The 17,561-nt window shown below is 44.9% G+C and overlaps 1 protein-coding gene across 7 annotated transcripts in view; it reads left to right on the forward strand.

The window, feature by feature from the left end:
- Positions 1 to 2,439: 2,439 nt before the first annotated feature.
- HECA (hdc homolog, cell cycle regulator) overlaps positions 2,440 to 17,561 on the forward strand; it is an 87,947-nt gene continuing 72,825 nt past the window's right edge. For 2 of the 7 annotated variants that reach the window (XR_010600102.1, XM_005280380.4), the window contains exon 1: positions 2,447 to 3,248. Coding sequence is in view for 4 of the 7 variants with exons in the window: in XM_005280380.4 (XP_005280437.1) it covers positions 3,005 to 3,248 (244 nt within the window). In the remaining 3 variants the exon portion in view is untranslated. Of the gene's footprint in view, positions 3,249 to 17,561 lie in introns of all 7 variants that reach the window. The other 5 variants (XM_042848200.2, XR_010600103.1, XR_010600104.1 and 2 more) reach the window with 5 other exon arrangements.

Raw genomic sequence — 17,561 nt, forward strand, 5'->3', positions numbered from 1 at the left:
AGGTCTGTGGAAGATCTGCAACTGGTCTTCAATCCCAAACAGTGAGTAACTTTCCTCTCTGCTCTCTGGCAATGCAATTACAACCCAGCCCTCACCATTGTTTCCAAAGATCAAAGCAGGACTTTGCTCCATGCATCCTGCAAAATACTTCCTGACTTCTCCACAGCCAACATAGGTCCATCATTACCCATGTCGGCGCTGAAATCCGTGATTCTGTCAAAACAAATCCCACAGTCAATCTGGCCAAATCCAACAGACTGCTGTAGGGGAAGCTGTCGAAAAAGTGGTAATCCATATCCCTGCGACACCAGAATGTTATCACCGATCTGTTGGCCTCCTTATCGTTGCCGGTAAGAAGGGTATCAGAAGAATACACTCCCTGCTGGACAAAAGAGACCCAGGATCTGCACCAGCAATACAACCAGTCAGCAGCCCACATGTTGTGAAGGCCCTGCTAGAGTATCTAGACTCACCCAGACCTTGGTGGTGGATTGAGAGTGTTGAAGGTTTGAACTTCACACACTCTAGTTGCCATGCCTGGGCCTTACTTCGATGTCTCAGAGCTGCTAATCAGATGGAATATCGGACCTCAAAAGTCTGGCCCAACTTCATAGTCTCCAAATTGGTGGAGAGCACAAAAGGACCACTCGACAAAAATAGCAAGCGAGTGATCCATCATCAGCTACAGAGGACCACGATCTCAATCCCTCCACAAGACCCCATCGCCATCAGTATAGATGAAGTGAAAAAAGGTTTAGCTATAACAAAGAAAGGGAAGGCGGCCAGTGGAAATCGTATCTCCCAAGAATTTCTTCACCAACTAGGCCCCATGGAACTCCAATGGCTGGCCAAACTGTACACCAAAACTATGGAATCTGGATGCATCCCAAAAGCCTGATGGGCGATAGTTATTGTCATACTCAAACCAGGCAAGCTGACCAACGACCCAGGAAGCTATAGGCCAATATCACTTCTGTACACTACCTACAAACTCCTGGAACGTATCATCCTTCAGAGTCCAACTTGAACGGGGACCTAAACAACATGGAAGAATATTTCCAGAAATGCAGGCTCAAGCCAAATCCTCACAAAAAACAAAACAACAACAGTCACTGCATTCCATCTTGATAACAGGAATGCTAAGTGCACCCTGAAAGTGACCTTCTGTGGCAATACTGTGAGACATGAGCCCACTCCGACCTATCTCAGACTGAAGCTGGATCGCATGCTAACCCTCCACGACCATCTGAAGAAAGTAGCTGCCAAGAAGAAGACAAGGGTTAACCTGGTCCAAAAACTGGCAAGCACAAGCTGGGGGATATTAGCATCAATGTTAAACAGTGTTGCCAATTATTGTGGGACTCACGGTCTTCTTCTTCACATGGCTGATGTAAATGTACAGCAACAACTATAATTTTATATTCAGATGGTTAAGGCAGATAATTGCATCTGGAGTAGCAGAGTGTATTGCTGTGATGTCTCCTTTGTATTTGTGAATTGGGCATTAAGTTGTTATATGTTCCATGGTATGTTCTAAGTGACCACAGTTGCACACTGAAGAGTCTTTAATTTTCATTTGTGCAGCAACTATCCGCATCTGCCATAGGTTATGCGGATGCGGTTTAGGGTTGCCCATGAGCTTCATGGGAGATTGAAGCCAGGGATCTTTTGTGTTGGGTCTTTCACACGGTGTTTATTTGTGACTTCTTGTGAATTCCACTCAGCTTTCCAAGCTTCATCAGGCTGAAGTTGCATTGTCGAAGGTTAAACTCATGGGTCCAAAATGGCTTATGTGACTTCAAGCAGCAGTGAGGGACGTTGTTAAGATGGGAAGATATTTGTTTTCCACAATCTGCTGAAATTCCTGAAGGGTTGCAGCATCACCCCAAATGGATGGAGGTGCAATGCATGACAGCACCGGCAGCCAAGGTGTTGGGGTCGACTTGAGGGTTCCAGTGATGCACCACATTGCAGTGTTCAGCTGGACGTCAACAAGTCGAGTGTGGCTACTTCTGGTCCATATCACTGCACAATACCTGGCTACGGAGTACACAAGGGCCATTGCTGATGTCCAGAACTAGGTTTGCCAACTGTCCCTTATTACAAGGGACGTCCCTTATTTTTTCATCTCTGTACAACAAAATTGGGAGTTGCTGAGCGCTGCAAAAGGCAGCAAGAAATACCCGATGTGAATATAGGTGAGTACTTATTATTATTATTAATAACAACACTATCAGGAGGAGGGGTGGGGCAGGAGTGCTAAGAAACAGTCCCTTATTTTTGAAATACAATGTTAACAACCCTGCCAACAAAGCTCCAGCTATTTTTCAAGGAGAAGACCAGAGGCATTTCCGGCGAAGTACACTTAACACAAGCTTGCGCTGCCTCCTTCCTTGCATTTGTTGGGGTTGTTCCTTCAGGAAATGAGGCAGATCTTCCAGGGAACTGCTCCCTTCTGCTGTGAGCACGTGAGGCTTCTCCTCCTAGGCCAAAGGGAGGAGCCTTGTATGGCAACCCCCTTCTACAGCATTGGCAGCCACCAGGCCCTGGTGGGTGTGTGGGGGGGTCCAGTCCCAGTTGAGCTCCTCCTGCTTTCTTTGCTGCCCTGGTGGAGCTCAGCCCCATAGCTCCCCCCGCCCTTTTAACTTGCGCGGCTTCCCTCTGTCACCAGCCAGCGCTAGTGCGTGTGAAAGGAGGAAGCGGAGAGGGGCGGGAGGAGAGCGATAGTAGGGGAAGCAGAATCAAAACAAGCGGGACACGCCTTTTCCCCTGGCGCTGCTTCCCCCCGGGCCGGGCGGCTGGGTGTGCAAGTGTGTGCGCAGCGGGGCTGGGCTGGCCGCGGGTGCCCGCCCGGGAGGGCCGGGAGCACTCAGCCTGGGAAAGCCGCAGCCAGCTCCTCTCTCCTTCCTGGGCGCCCTGTTTGCAATGGAGCCGCAATGAGCCGGGGATAGCAGCAGCCGCCTCCTCACCAGTAGCCGCCTCAGCCGCCTGCTCCAGCTCCGCGATGCCGAACCAGAAGAGCAGCAAGGGCAAGAAGAACAAGCGCGCTAACAGCAGCGGGGACGAGCAGGAAAATGGAGCCCTGGCCCTGGCGGCGGCGGCGGGCGCAGCGATGGGAGCGGCGGCCGCCGCGGTCGGGGCGGCTGGAGGATCGGGAGGAGCAGCGGCCGCGGCGGCGACGGCCGGAGGCGGTGGCGGCGGCGGAGCGGTGGCTGCAGCCGGCGCGGGTCCCAGCGACAGCAAGAGCGGTGAGAAGGGGGTGGCGGGCGGTGCAGGGGGGCGAGGGTTTGCCCTGGTTTCTGCAGCATCAACAGCGTGATGGGCAACTTTGCCTTCCCCTGCCCGGGCCCGGGCTGCGAGCGGGGCCCGCGGCGGCGCGTTGTCAGAGGGCGAACGAGAGTTAGGACTCGCCCCTGTCCCCGTGCTCAGCCCGGCTGCCGCCGCCGCCCTGCGCCGCGAGAAAGCTGAGCAAAAAGCAAACGCCCGGTGCAGCCCTTCGGGCCACGCTGCCCGACAGGAAACAAAATGCCATCTGGGGAGCTCCATGTGCTCCCCCGCCGTGCCGCCGCTGGGAGGTGGGGGCTGGCAAAGGCCACGGGAGGCTTTTACTTGCCCAGACTCCTTGTCTTTTCCTGTCTCTTCTCTCTGCCCTCCCCCCCCCCCCCCGTTTTATTTTTCTTCCTGGTACTGCTGGGGGCTGTGTTTGCGCCCAGCGCGTGTGATGCGCCACACCAGGCTGTGGGGAGGGAAGTAGGAAGGAAAAAGGGCCAAGAGGAAAAGTTACCTCGGAAAAAAATTCTCCTCTTTGTGTCGGCTGGCATTGAAGGGCGAGGCGGACATCTGCTCAGGCTGAGCTCGGTGATGGAGCCTGAGGTTAACCTGCAAGTGACTCCCACCGCCTTGCTTGCAAGGGTATGTGCATTAGTGTCAAACAGGTGGAGAGCAGCACTTTGCCCACTGCCTAGGCATTGGGGCCTGACAGCTTACATACTCTGAAAGCAAACCCGGTAAAGGCACCATATTGGTGGGGGCGGAAATAGCAATCTAAGAGTTGGCTGGTACTAATATTAGGGCATAGATGTATGTGCTGAGCACATTCTAACAAAGATGGCTATTCTTACTGCTGCATTTATAGAAATGTGTTTCCATTGCAGCCCTTGGGGCGCACTTACAACTATAACTCATAGGTAATTTAGTTTTAATCCTTCAGATTTCTAAAATAGAACTGTAGACATCCATCCAGTACCGTAACAAACTGTCAGTCAGCAACCCCTAGGTTATTCACCATCCATGGGCCATGATTAAAAGGAAGTCAAACACCATCCCCTGCCACTGCCACCAATCCAAACCCTTACTTTGGCAAAGGTTTTCAGGAAGTTCAGATTTGTGACAGTTTTGCTATCCTCCAAAGTGAATATTGGAGGTATTACATGGTAGGATTATTGGATTGCACTGGTATAGAACTTTCAGTGCTTGTACCATCCATGTTTAAGCAGAAATCCTGTTTAATGTGAATGAGGGTTTTTGCTTTAAAACCGTTGGCATAATGCAGTGCTCTGGGTGGAAATTGTTCCTTCATTTAATACACTTGTTAGAAGTGACCATTTATTTAATCACAATTAGAAAAAATAAAACAAGTCCTGGTTTACTATAGAATGTTAAATAAAAATAAATTTACGTTAACATAAAGGGGTCTAATGTAATCATATTTGCAGACTGTGTCATCCTTTTGAAATTGATTTCCCTCACAAGCCATTTTTAAGCCCTATAGTTTTGTCTCAGAGCATTTTGCTAGGATGTTTTCCTGTGGAAACTTATTTTACCATTTACTGTTTTTTTTTGTAGACTACCAGGCTTTAGTTACTTTAAAGGAGCATTCAGAATTGTACAAACCCAAGGCAAGTTAGAGGGTTCTGGGTTTTTTTGACAGGGAAATAAAACAATAGGCCTGAGTCCTGCAATCAAGTCCGTGAGGACCCTGTGAAGAGCCCTATTCAAATCAGGATTCAGGACCAGTGCTTTAACTTTTTCCATGATCAGTAAGTTGGCAAGGCAGGGAGAGTAGATGCAACTGGATTTATACTTTGGCATGACAATTTTGCACACTGCTGTTAATCAGCAATGACAATTTTTCAAGAGTATCACTTCATTTTCGGGGGGAGGAGAGCTCCTGTTGCATATTTTTAATGGAATTAATATAGTTAATTACAAACCTTTTTATCGCACTAGGCCTCTGTCAGACTGTTTTTTATAAGAATATAATAATACTCTGTATAGTTCTGTAGAGTAAGTGATCAGGTCCTATTTTTTGGTTTAGATGAATGAATAGGAAAAATTGAAGTTAGAGAATATTTGGAAACTTTTTACCTTGTTTGCCGTGTTCTGTGACAAGAGCCTTTTACTTTTTTATTTAATCAGAGAATAAGTATTGGGCCCGCTAAGGCGATTTTCATTGAGATATTTTCTGTAAGAACTGCCCACTTCAAGGTGACAAAAGGAGGGGAAAAAGACCCCTGATTTTCTTTCTCCCTAACCCAAATTAAACCAGTGGGATACAAGAAGCATTGTGGGTAGATGTGCTGTGTTTGTGGGATAACCCAATCTCATTTCTTATACAGATGCCTTTTGAAGACCATGGGAGTTCTGAGTACCACACTGATAGCACTGTCAGTTCCCCTCTAGTTGGTCAGTTTCCCCTTTTTAAAGATGAATTCTGACTGTACCAAGTAGTTTGCATACCTTAGCTCTATTCTGATCAGGTTCTCAAGAAGTCCAGGCTACCTTTTGGAAAATCATAGAGAGGTTCCTTTGAACTCAATTTTGTTTCCCTTAGGATTCATTGTCTTTTTAACAACCCTGCAGACTAAAGTCCACAGGTGCAGCACTGGGCAGTGCAAGTACATTCAGACTGCCCTGCCAGCCAATGTGCCTCATCCCTAACCTGACAGGGCTGCTGGTAGAAGTGAAAAGTTAAGTCAGTCTCCTTTCAGGCTTTTTTCTTCCCCACTGAGACTACCAACAAAGGTGCCAATTATGAAGGTGTTTATTATGTGGACACTAACCTTGTTTACATTTGTCACCAAACCGCCGTCAGAGCGTAACTTCTGCTCACAGTTGACTTAGGTTGTACATCCAAAGCTTTAGATTAGTTCAAGCCATGGTTTTAGAAAAACCCAATACATGCTATGGAGCCTACACTACAAAATATAGCAGTTGTGTGAGTGGGTCCCCCATCTGGGGGATCATAATAAAGTCCCTGCTGTTTTTAAAGTCTGTGAATCTCCCTTGAGGTATAATGTAGATAGGGCCTTTGAGACAACAGGCTTCATAAATCTGAGATATTTCACTTAGGTGATTACAAAAGGATTTTTTCAAACCCTGAGATGTGGTACTGCAGTGAGTTTTGGGAATGTTTTCAGGTGCCCTAAGTTAGTATAGTTCTACTATAGAGTACCGTAACCTGATTTTCCTCCTTCCCTCTCAATTTTGGATAATATTATAACATACCTATTGTTACACACAAGTTATATTAAAAGTATATTCGGGTTGTGGAGTCAAGCATTCAAAAGGTAGGAAAAGCCAGAATTAAGGTTCCTTGTCCAAACTTAATTCGTCCCCCTTGTGCATATGCATTATGCTACAGTCCGTTGATTCCATGATCAAGACTAATTTTTCATACAGTCTCATTTTCAGATGGATTTTCTAACAGTGCAGTTTCCTCTTCATCTGCTAAGGCATTGTTTCAGTGCTGTCTTTGTAGCTGGAACTATTTTCTCTGAATCACCACAACCATTTCCTGCAGCACCTATGTGTTCGTTAGCTCTTCCATATGGGTAGTGACCTACTCTGACCCTGCTTAATTTGAGAGATCTGAGTTGGGTCATAGCTCAAGGTGGTATGGCTAGAAATACAATGCCACATTATGTGAAGTGACTGTGCATCCTTCAGGTCTGTCTCAAATGTAGTTAAACTGATAATTAAACCTGTGGTGTATTGTAATGCACAAGGTGAGTGACATATTTTCAACTACTGTACTTTTTTTATTGGCGTCCTAAAATATGCCCACTCCAAGTTTATCATGATTACTGTATGGCTAATTTAAAATAAATAACTTTAAATGCAGGTAATGTTCTTTAGTCTTTTCATAGAGGAAACAGTAATCTGAAGGGTATCACTATGAGCTGAATACTAATGTCAATATTGTAAATTTTGGGGGGGAAATTGTTAAGGAAAAATGCTTCATTTATTAGAGTATTCACATGTGAAATCTATCCAAGCAGGTTGAAAGCTGACTCGTTTTTTTTAACCCCAAAAACAAACAAACAACCCCAACCCCCTTTCCCCAAGAACTTAACATGTCCAGCTGTACCTTTGTTGTGTTTAACTGTGACTATACAAGTTCTTAAGAACTACTTTATTTACTTTCAATTAGAAATGCCAGGCTGGAAGAAATATATATAAATATCCTGATTTTAATAATTTAAAATAGAAAATGGAAAAGGTAGGCACAGCAGTAACTAAGATATACTGAAACTGTGACTAGCCAATCATTACAATTTAAAAACTGGTTACATTATGGGGCTGGGGTTTTTAAAGAGGACCAGAGAATTTGTGTAAGAATATATCAGTCGTTCAGTCTTCAAAATGAAATGTTCCAATGTATATATTTATGGAGTACAAATCACTATGGCTAAGCACTGATAAATATTCTCTATCAAATATTCTCTACTCGTTGAGTGATTTAAATGGGACCACTTGTGGAGTTTTAAAGTACTGCTAAGTGTGAGTAAGGACATAAAAATATGACCTATAATAGCATGCTAAAGCATAACTTGCGCTTCATAATTCTATTTATCTCAAACTCAGTTGAACATAACTGTTTTATTGTCTACACCAGTGCACTTTATTTTTGAAAAGAGCCTTTATGCTGTATTTGAAGTACGTATTTGTAGGATTCTAGAAACTGTGCAAATACTTGCTTTTTGTGGACAAAACAGTTCATAAAATTACAAATCTGTGTAGATAGAGGCAGTTGTGTAGTATTGATGAATACAATAAAGACTATTCCTGTATACGTGTGAGATAAGCAAATAGACATGCAGGTGTCAGGAAATTAAAAAAATTATATGCTCTCCGAATGGTTAACCATGGTCTGGATTCCATGCTCACGGCCCTATATTTATTATTAGGCTTTGCTTTAGGAGATATTTTAAAAACAGACTTATTTGAAACTGGTGAGAGACTGTTGAAAGAATTAAGAGGAGAGTTTTCTTTGCATCCACTCATTCCAGACCTCCCTCCCATTTGTTTGTAAACAGCAGTGACAAGACAATTTCGGGGCATGGGAGAGGTCTGTAAGCTCTTTCTCTACCCTCCCTTATATCATCATACGGATACACACTTTTGTCTGATTGATAGTTGTTGTCCTGAACCCATCCTTGCTTCTCAACTTTTCCTCCTATGAAATATTAGACAAAAGTTATTGGTTGTCCATAGTTAAATAGGTTCAGCCTAAAGGTTAGATCAACTGAGATGCCAAGTGTTTTAGCTCTCATTGCTCTTCAGAGGTACAGACATTAGGAGTTGTGGGTGCTCAGCATGTTGCAAGATAGGGCCTAAATTATAGGAAATAAATCCATACGGTTTGCAATCTTAAAAAGGCACCTGAATTACAATAACACACAAAATAATGATTTTAAAAAAAGTCACACCCTTCTTCTAATTAGAGTCCTTTTCATAGAAATTCAGGATTACAGAAATGCAGAAGTTTTGAGGAAACAGCTTAGTTCAAAGAAGTGAAAGTTCAGATGCAGAAGGCTAGCTCATCTTTGAGTAAGAAACCAGTGACTGCAGCACTGGAGTGTCATGGTAGAGTGCAAGGCTGTGAAGATGGGATACATCTAAACTGCAGTTGTAACATGTCAAGAAGGAGTGTTTCTTCCATTAGGAAGAAAGGGAGGGAGGGAGAGAGAGAAAAAGGATGTTTCTACTATAAGTAAAGTGTAGCATAGCCTAAGTTGACATAAGTTATGGCTATGTAACTCAGGGGTGTAAATTAGCTACCCACCCTGAGCGACATAACTTATGCTGACTTAGCGCTGTCCACACTGGCACTTATGTTGGCGAGAGCGCTTCTCAAGCCAACATACCCTACTGTGGCTCATGGGGACTGGAATAATTAAGCCAACAAGAAAGCTCTCTCCCATCCACTTAGAGCGGCTACACTAGAGAGCTTACTGCAGCGCAGCTGCATCGCTGTAAGCTCTCTAGTGTAGCCATGGCCTAAGATTCAGGGCAAGTCTACACTACAAAATTAAGTTGACCTAAATTATGTTGACATACAGCCACCGCAGTAATTGAATTGTTTTAGGCCTTGGCTACACTTGCAGTTGTACAGCGCTGTGAAGTAAACCTGTCTTCGTACAACTGAGTAGGGAAAAGCGCTGCAGTCTGTCCACATTGACAGCTGCCAGTGCAGTGGCGTGGCCACACTTGCAACATTTGCAGCTGTGTTGGGAGTGGTGCATTATGGGCAGCTATCCCAGCATTCATGTGGCTGCAACGTGCTTTTCAAAACGGGGTGGGGTGGAGTGTGACAGGGAGTGTGGGGGGAGAGAGAGCGCTTTTTGGAGCGTGTCAGCACTCTATTTTACAAGTTCCGAACTCCCGGCCCCCTGCTCATTCATTCACTCACTCAAAGCAAACAGCAAACTGTTTGCTTTTTCTCTGTGGTAGGAGCTTTGAAACCGGCACTTCCGCATTCCTGTAGCCGGTCACAACAATGGAGAGGATTGGCCACTTGAGAAGGTGATTAGTACAGCGCTGCGAGTGTTTACCCTCACACCCGTGAGTCATAGCCACACCGCTGTATCTCTTATGCTTCTCCAGGAGGTGGAGTACCTGCAGCGGTGTACCCAGGGAGATACAGCGCTGTAAGTGCCCTGCCAGTGTGGACGGGGAGTGAGTTACAGCGCTGGGGGAGGCTTTACAGCGCTGTAACTCGCAAGTGTAGCCAAGGCCTTATATGTCCACACTACGCTCCTTGGGTCGGCAGTGCACATCCTCACTAGGAGCGCTTGCACCAATTTGACTGCCAGTGTGGGGCATCGTGGGATGGTTTCTGAATGGCAGCAACACAGTGTCTACACTGACATTGTGTCAACCTAACTGCATAGACTTAAGCGCCTTTCGCGGAGGTGGAGTTATTAAGTGTAGTGGGCAAGCAACATTGGTGGGAGCTACATTTTAGTGGAGATACTTACACAGGTCACTGTAAGACAGTTTACATCAACCTAACTTTGTAGTCTAGACCAGGCCTCAGTTTCTTTCTGTAGGAGTGGATACTATACTTAAGAGGGGGATTCAGTAATCTCACTGCAGTCAGGGCCGGCTCCAGGCACCCAAGCACATGCTTGGGGCGGCACCTGGTAAGGGGTGGCGGGGGGCGCTCCGGCGGCGCGGCATTCCGTGGGGGGGTGCTGGTGCGGCGCTCGGCGAGGGGGCAGGCTCTGGCGGCGCGGCGCTCGGCGGGGGGGCGGGCTCTGGCGGCGCGGCGCTCTGGGGGGGTTCCAGCGGTGGGGGGTGGGGGCGGGCTCCGGCGGCACGGCGCTGAGGGGCGGGGGGCAGCGCGGGGCTCGGCGCTCGGGGGGGTGGGTTCCGGCGGCGCTCGGCACTAGACGCGGGGGGGGCGCGGGCTCTGGTGCGCGGCGCTTGGCGGGGGGGTGGTGCGGGAGGGCGGCGCTCTGGGGGGGGTTCCGGCGGCGTGGCGCTCGGGGGAGGGGGGGCGCAGCGCGGGGCTCGGCGCTCGGGGGGGGTGGGTTCCGGCAGCGCTCGCCGCTCAACGCGGGGGGGGGGGGGGCGGGCTCCGGCGCTCGGCGGGGGGGGCGGCGCGGCGCTCGGCTGGGGGCCTCGGGGGGGCGGTGCTTTTTTTTTTTTTGCTGCTTGGGGCAGCAAAAAAGCTAGAGCCGGCCCTGACTGCAGTGACCCCTTTATTCATATCACAAGTTCGAATTTCACACTGCTAGCCTACTAGGGCTGAAGCACTGGAAATCTGCATTAATTATTACGCTCTGCTTCCTGAGACATAGGGATTAGTTTTCTGAAGACCTTCAAAGAATTAAAGGCCATGGGGAAGGCTACAAAGAGGGAATTTAAATCATCTTTACATCATGAAGTGTGTGGGGGGGTTCTTATGCATTTGTCATTCTGTTTTTCTCAGTCCATTGAAACAGGTAAATGTGTCTTACATCTGGGAGGACTAATCTAAGTTGCCTGTTTTTAATCACCAATTTTTATAGTGGCTAAAATCTGTAGACTAGAACTCAGTATGAAGCAATCTTCAGTCATGTTTTTGTTTCTTGAAGTTCATTCTTACTGATTGGTGTGAAAGCCAAAACATACCTTATTTAAGCAATGATGTATCTGTGCACTTTTATTCAGAATATTAATGTTTGTCAATATTACTTCTATTTATTAGATATTAAACTATATAAAAGTATTTGTTCAACTGCACCAATATATGAAAACACTTGGAAACAAGGCTTGTTTAAACAATCAGATATTTGGTGAATCACAACTTGATCTTCATGTCTCTGAAATGCAGCCATGTCTGGCCATAAACCTAGAAGCCATTCTGTTAGAGCAATACTACATGTTCATTTCCCCTCCTTAATGACCCTTTAGGGGGTCAGACCAGATGATCATAATGGTCCCTTCTGACCTTAAAGTCTATGAGTCTATGAATTACAGAAGGAGAGAAGAATAGCAACTTCAGGTAAAACTATAGGAGGAATTAGAGATAGGCAGAGCAGAACTACATAAGTTGGCATTTGGCCAAGATTCCTAAATGTTGCAAAAAGCTCTACTAAAGGGATGCTTTTATGACATTGGCGTCTGCTAATCATTCATTAGTCTTGCCAACCACTCAATATCAGAACTGTTGTGAAGTGCATGTTGGCTTCCAAAATTGGAAAGTTGAACCATTAAATGGATTCAAGTGGTTAGACAGCTACCTGGAAGCAGATTGCGTTTAAATGGTAAACTAGCTTCTGGCAATAGGGTCAATATTTTCTTTTTGACGACTGTATTCATATTTGCTGAACAGATTGAGAGAAAATAAACTAGCATCATGTTTAATGGGAAAAAAAATGAAGATGCTTGTGTGATGAAGTGGGGTTTGTCTGTAATATTTTTATGAATCCTGTGCATGCCTCAGTTTCGCCTCAGTACTTTGCATTGCTACCCAATGGGTGCAAAAGAGTTAAAGCTACTCTTGGAGCAGAGTAAGAGACATGAGGTGTTTGTGTCACATAGCTGTCTGGGGTGGAATGAATGGATCTTTAAAGGATGGGCAGAAACTGACCCATATCAATAGAGCATCTGAAAAGATGAGAGGAACCCCAATGGCCAGGATATTCACAGCAACCAACAACCCAGGGGAAGGAGATTTCCCCCCCACCTCCATCAGGGAAACAGAGCACAGCCCCCAGCCTGAGAACAAAGGAGAAAGGTGTCAGGCAGCTGGCTTAAGGGCTGCCCTTTGGTGAGACACAAAGTTAGAGCCAGGAAGGGATTCCATGTGAGCTTGACTGGGTGGAAGGCTGGCTTGGCCAGAATGCACTATGCTAACCTAATGACTTCCAGATGCTATGTTCTGGTTGACTAATAAATCCTACTGTTTTGAAAAAGCTGCCCTGCTGCAGTGCATGGGTTCCTGTACAGCTGTGAAGCGCAAGTGTAGTCGCGCCACCAGTGCTGCGAGAGCTCTCTTGCAGCACTGCAAGTACTCCACTTCTCTGAGGGGAATAGCTTGCAGCGCTGCGAGTGAGCGTGCAGCGCTGCACTCAGGGAGGGTGTTTTTTCACACCGCTGAGCGCAGAAAGTGCAGCGCTGTGAATTGCCAGTGTAGCCAAGGCCTTAGTTGAACTTGGTGAGCTGATCTCATGGTGTGAAGCGGGAATGCTGCAGCGCAGAGGTTCAGTCTCAGGGGCATTGAGGCCACATGACCTGCCCTTAAGGTAGGGTGGAGCCCCTTGGGGGACTGCCACTCAGAAAGGGTTCCTCCAGCGGAATGTCAGCAAGTTAAAGCTCTGCTTTGTTCTCCCATTCATTAAACTTAAAATATTGAGATTTTGAAAAAAGCTCAGTCACTGTTTTGTAGTACTGGCTATAATATTCCTTAAAACAATTGCTTGGTGTTTAAGAAAACAAGCCATATTACCGCATGTGTGATGTATTCTGTTGGGGTAATAGCATAGACATGTAATGCCTTTAATATTGATTCAACATGCTAAACTAACTAGGTTTTACAGTTGGTTTAATTTCAATAGATTTTAATGATGTCAGTCCTTGAGACGGAGGATTGTAATTGAAAGGTAAATTCAAAACTTAAACCCAATGGTTTTTTTAAGTATATGGTTTAATTTCATCTCCCTGATTTATGTAGATTGAATGGGTGGAAAGGGAACACAAACAAACAAACAATCAATCAATCAAATTTTTGAAGGGACTGCTAATGTTTATAGTGGTACAGTTCTCCTGACTCCAGCTTTTCTGCTTGAGCAAACTGTCTATTTAAAAATAGCTTGGAGCACTAAAATCAAAACTTGAATTGTTTAAGTCAGGAAACGCAAATATGTGGTTCCTGTATCAATAATTGATGAGCATCGGATGTGTATATATGAAATAATTATTACATGTACTTAAACATTTCTACATGTGCACATATTTTGTTGTACTATACATAGTAATGTTGACTTTACATAGAAAATATAAATACTGTAGGATGAATCGCTGATGCTTTTGGAACTGTATGTTTGATCTTATTTCTGTGCAGTTGCAATCTAAAGCCTTAGGGCAGGTCTTCACTACTGGGGGGGGGGTCGATTTAATATACGCATTCGCGTAGCTGAATTCGACCTATCGGAGCCGAATTACCCCGCTGTGAGGACGGCGGCAAAATCGACCTCCGTGGCTCCCCGTCGACGGTGCTTACTCCCACCTCCGCTGGTGGAGTAAGAGCGTCGATTCGGGGATCGATTGTCGCGTCCTGACGAGACGCGATAATTTGATCCCTGAGAGATCAATTTCTACCTGCCGATTCAGGCGAGTAGTGTAGACCTAGCCTTAGAATTTCACTCATGTAGTCTTGTATTTAATTTTTTTTTACCAACTACTCGACTTGCAAAGAGACAGTATTATAGTGAATAGGCATAATTTATTGTGCCTCAGAATAATGGAATAATATACCATATTCATCCATAACGTTGTATCTTTACATTTAAATTTGGCAAAGGGCGATTCAGAACCATGCGTATACCACGCTTGAATTCTAGAAACATTCAAAGAAAATTTGAGACGTGTGCAGAAAAAGTATCTGAACTGTTTTTTTTTTTTTTTTAATATATCTCTTGGAAAACAGTTACTTTCATATTCCTATAACTGAAAAGATTTTTCTTCCTCTTTCCAGAAAGGCTGGTCTGAGGAAAAACCTGAGAAATTTAAGAACCCATCTTCTTCCCTTCTTAAGCTATTTTGGCCATCTGTAAGCCATTGAAAAAAGATACAGGTTTAGAATGAAACCTATCTTTGGCTATAAACTGTAGAATTGCTTGCATAGTGCATTTATAAATATTTTTATCCATGAGGCTTTAGCCTTCTGAGAAAGTCACAAAAGTTATTTTTTATTAACGGGAAGCAGAAGGGATTGACAATTTAAGGATCTTTAAAATATCTTAATTTTCAGATTGTCACTTGTTTTACAGTTCTTTAATAAGCACTTTGCTAGATGCAATGTGATACTTTGCTTCTGTGTACAGCATTTATAGGAGGGGCAGTGGCTCTTTTTTATACTTTTTAACTTGGTAGTAGGTCTTGGTAAAGGTGTCTACACCGCACACTCCTTTTGGTGGTGTGTAGAGTACATACACTACACATCCTCTCAGCATAGATATAAATAGCAGTGTAGAAGGTGAGGCACTGCTTAGGCAAGTAAAGACACTCCTGAACCCTATTGGTATGCTTGCCCAAGCAATGACTTCCACATCTACACTGCTGTGTTTAGCAGTGTAGTGTCCTGCTGCTGGAGCCTTTCCGCACTGCAGGGAAAGGCTCCAGCAGCTCCCCTGTTGAGCCTTTTCCTGCTGCCTCCATGCTGCTGCAGCCTTTCCCCACTGCCTCCCTGCTGCCAGACCATTTCACTGACATATGTAGCTACACACTGCAGTGTGAATGTAGCCTGCTTTTCACTATGATGTGTAGCTACACATACCCTACACGCAGCTCCCAGTGGTGTGCAGTGTAGACGTAGCCTAAGAGGGATGTCGTCTCCAAGTGCAACCTTTTGTGGGGTGGCTTGCCACTGCAGTCCCCTGCCTCAGTTACCCGTGTCATTCTGGGTAATTATAGCCCTGTCAGTCTGACATTCTGGACAACATAATGGGACAGCTGGTATAGGACTTGATTAATCAAGAATTGGAGAGTAATATAATTAATGGCAAGCAACATGGATTTATGGAAATAGAGCCTGTCAAACTAACTGGATTTTTTTTTTTTTTGATGAGATGACAGATTTGGTTGTAAAGATAGTGGTGTTAATGTAGTATAGTTAAACTTCTGTAACACTTTTGACTTGGTACTGCACAACCTTCTGATTAAAAAACTAGAATGGTATAAAATGAACATGGCACACATGAAATGGATTAAAACTGGCTAGCTGATAAATCTCAAAATGTAAGTGTAAATGATGACTCATCAAGCAGATTTGTTTCTAATGGGAGTCTCGCGGTGATTGGTTCTTGGGCCTACACTATTTAACCATTTTATCAAAAGACCTGGAAGAAAACATAAATCATCACCGATGAAGTTTGCAGAGGACACAAATTGGGGGAATGGTAAATGACAAAGAGGACAGGTCACTGATAGAGCAATCTGGATCGCTTGGTAAACTGGGTGCAAGCAAACAATGTTTGTACATTTAGGAACAAAGCTTGTAGGCCATACTTGCAGGACGGGGGAAAGCAATGACTCTGAAACAGATTTTGGGGAGAGGAGAGAGAATCAGCTGAACATGAGCTCCTAGCGCAACACCATGCCCAAAAGGGCTAATGCCATCCTTGGATGCATAAATAGAATCTCAAGTAGCAGTAGAGAGGTTTTTTTTACATCAGTATTTGACATTGGTGTGACCACTGCTGGAATACTTTGTCCAGTATGTCCACAATTGGAGAAGTATGTTAATAAATTGGAGAGGGTTCAGAGAAGAGCTGTGAGAATGATTAAAGGATTATAAAACATGGCTTATGGTGGTAGACTCAAGGAGCTCAGTCTGTTTAGCTTCACAAAGAGAAGGTTAAGGAGTGACTTTGATTACAGTCTGTAAGTACCTACATTGGGAACAAATATTTGATAATAGGCAGAAGAAGGCATAACATGATCCTGTGGCTGGAAGTTGAAGCTAAACAAATTCAGACTGGAAATAATGTGTAGTTTTTAAAAGTGAGAGTAATTTAACCATTGGAGTAATTTACCAAGGCTCATGGTATATTCTCCATCACTGTTAATTTCTAAATCAGGATTGGATGTTTTTCTAAAAGATCTGCTCTAGGAATTATATTGGGGAAGTTCTATGGCCTGTGCTATCCGGGAGGTCAGACTTGATAATCACAATGATTCCTTCTGGCCTTGAAGTTTATGGATCCACTCTTACCCTAACGTTCTTGAGAACAATATTCTCCTGTTCTGGGGCCTCATTAGTCATAATCCAACTCCCCAAAGAGATGCCTTTTCACCCACTGTTAGCTTGGGGGCTCTCTAACCTCTTTTTGGAACTCTGCAATTGAAGTTCTGGCTTCCCAAACCCAAAGACTCACCCATTTAGTTCAGGATCTCCCCACAGCCCCCCTGAAACTGGGTCCTAATAGAATCCTCCTCCTCAGAGCTCTGCCTGGCTCTAGTCTGCTTGGAGTCTCCTTTGAGAGTCACCCATTGCAGTCATCTGACCACACCCTTGACCCTTCCCAGGTGGATTAATTACCCCAAACACCTGTCTTGGCTGAGTAGGAGAGAGAGGAGCCTTGCCCTGCCTACTGTACAATGCTGAGACATCTAGTAGGTTCTACAGAAAAACTAAGGAAGACCACATTTCACAGTTCTGATATTTCTAAGGCAGGGGGAAGGGAACAAAACCAAACCTGGTTCAAAGCACTTTATCCATCATGAAACAGCGCAAAAGAAAAAGGAAAAAAAAAAGGGGGGGGGGGACCAAGCCCAATTTAAGGGGGGGAAAAAAATCCCTCCCACTCCTTTGCAATTGCCTTTAAAATATCCACTAGATGTAACAAACAGGATTACCAAAAATGACTATGGATGCCCTCTGTGCAAAGCACGGGCTATTGTTTTTTTTTATTTCTAGCATTTATTTTATTAATCCCATTTTTGTTTGCATGCTGCTGAGGCACGAGTCTTGTCCAAGTGGTTATGGATAGTTTATTTTTGTGTTTGTTTGGCATTCAGCAAACTGAACTGTAGTATGTGTTATGAGGGTGGGACAAAGAAAGTGTTTT

This window comes from Chrysemys picta, chromosome 3 (assembly GCF_011386835.1).
Source record: "Chrysemys picta bellii isolate R12L10 chromosome 3, ASM1138683v2, whole genome shotgun sequence".
NCBI classification, from domain to species: Eukaryota; Metazoa; Chordata; order Testudines; family Emydidae; genus Chrysemys; species Chrysemys picta.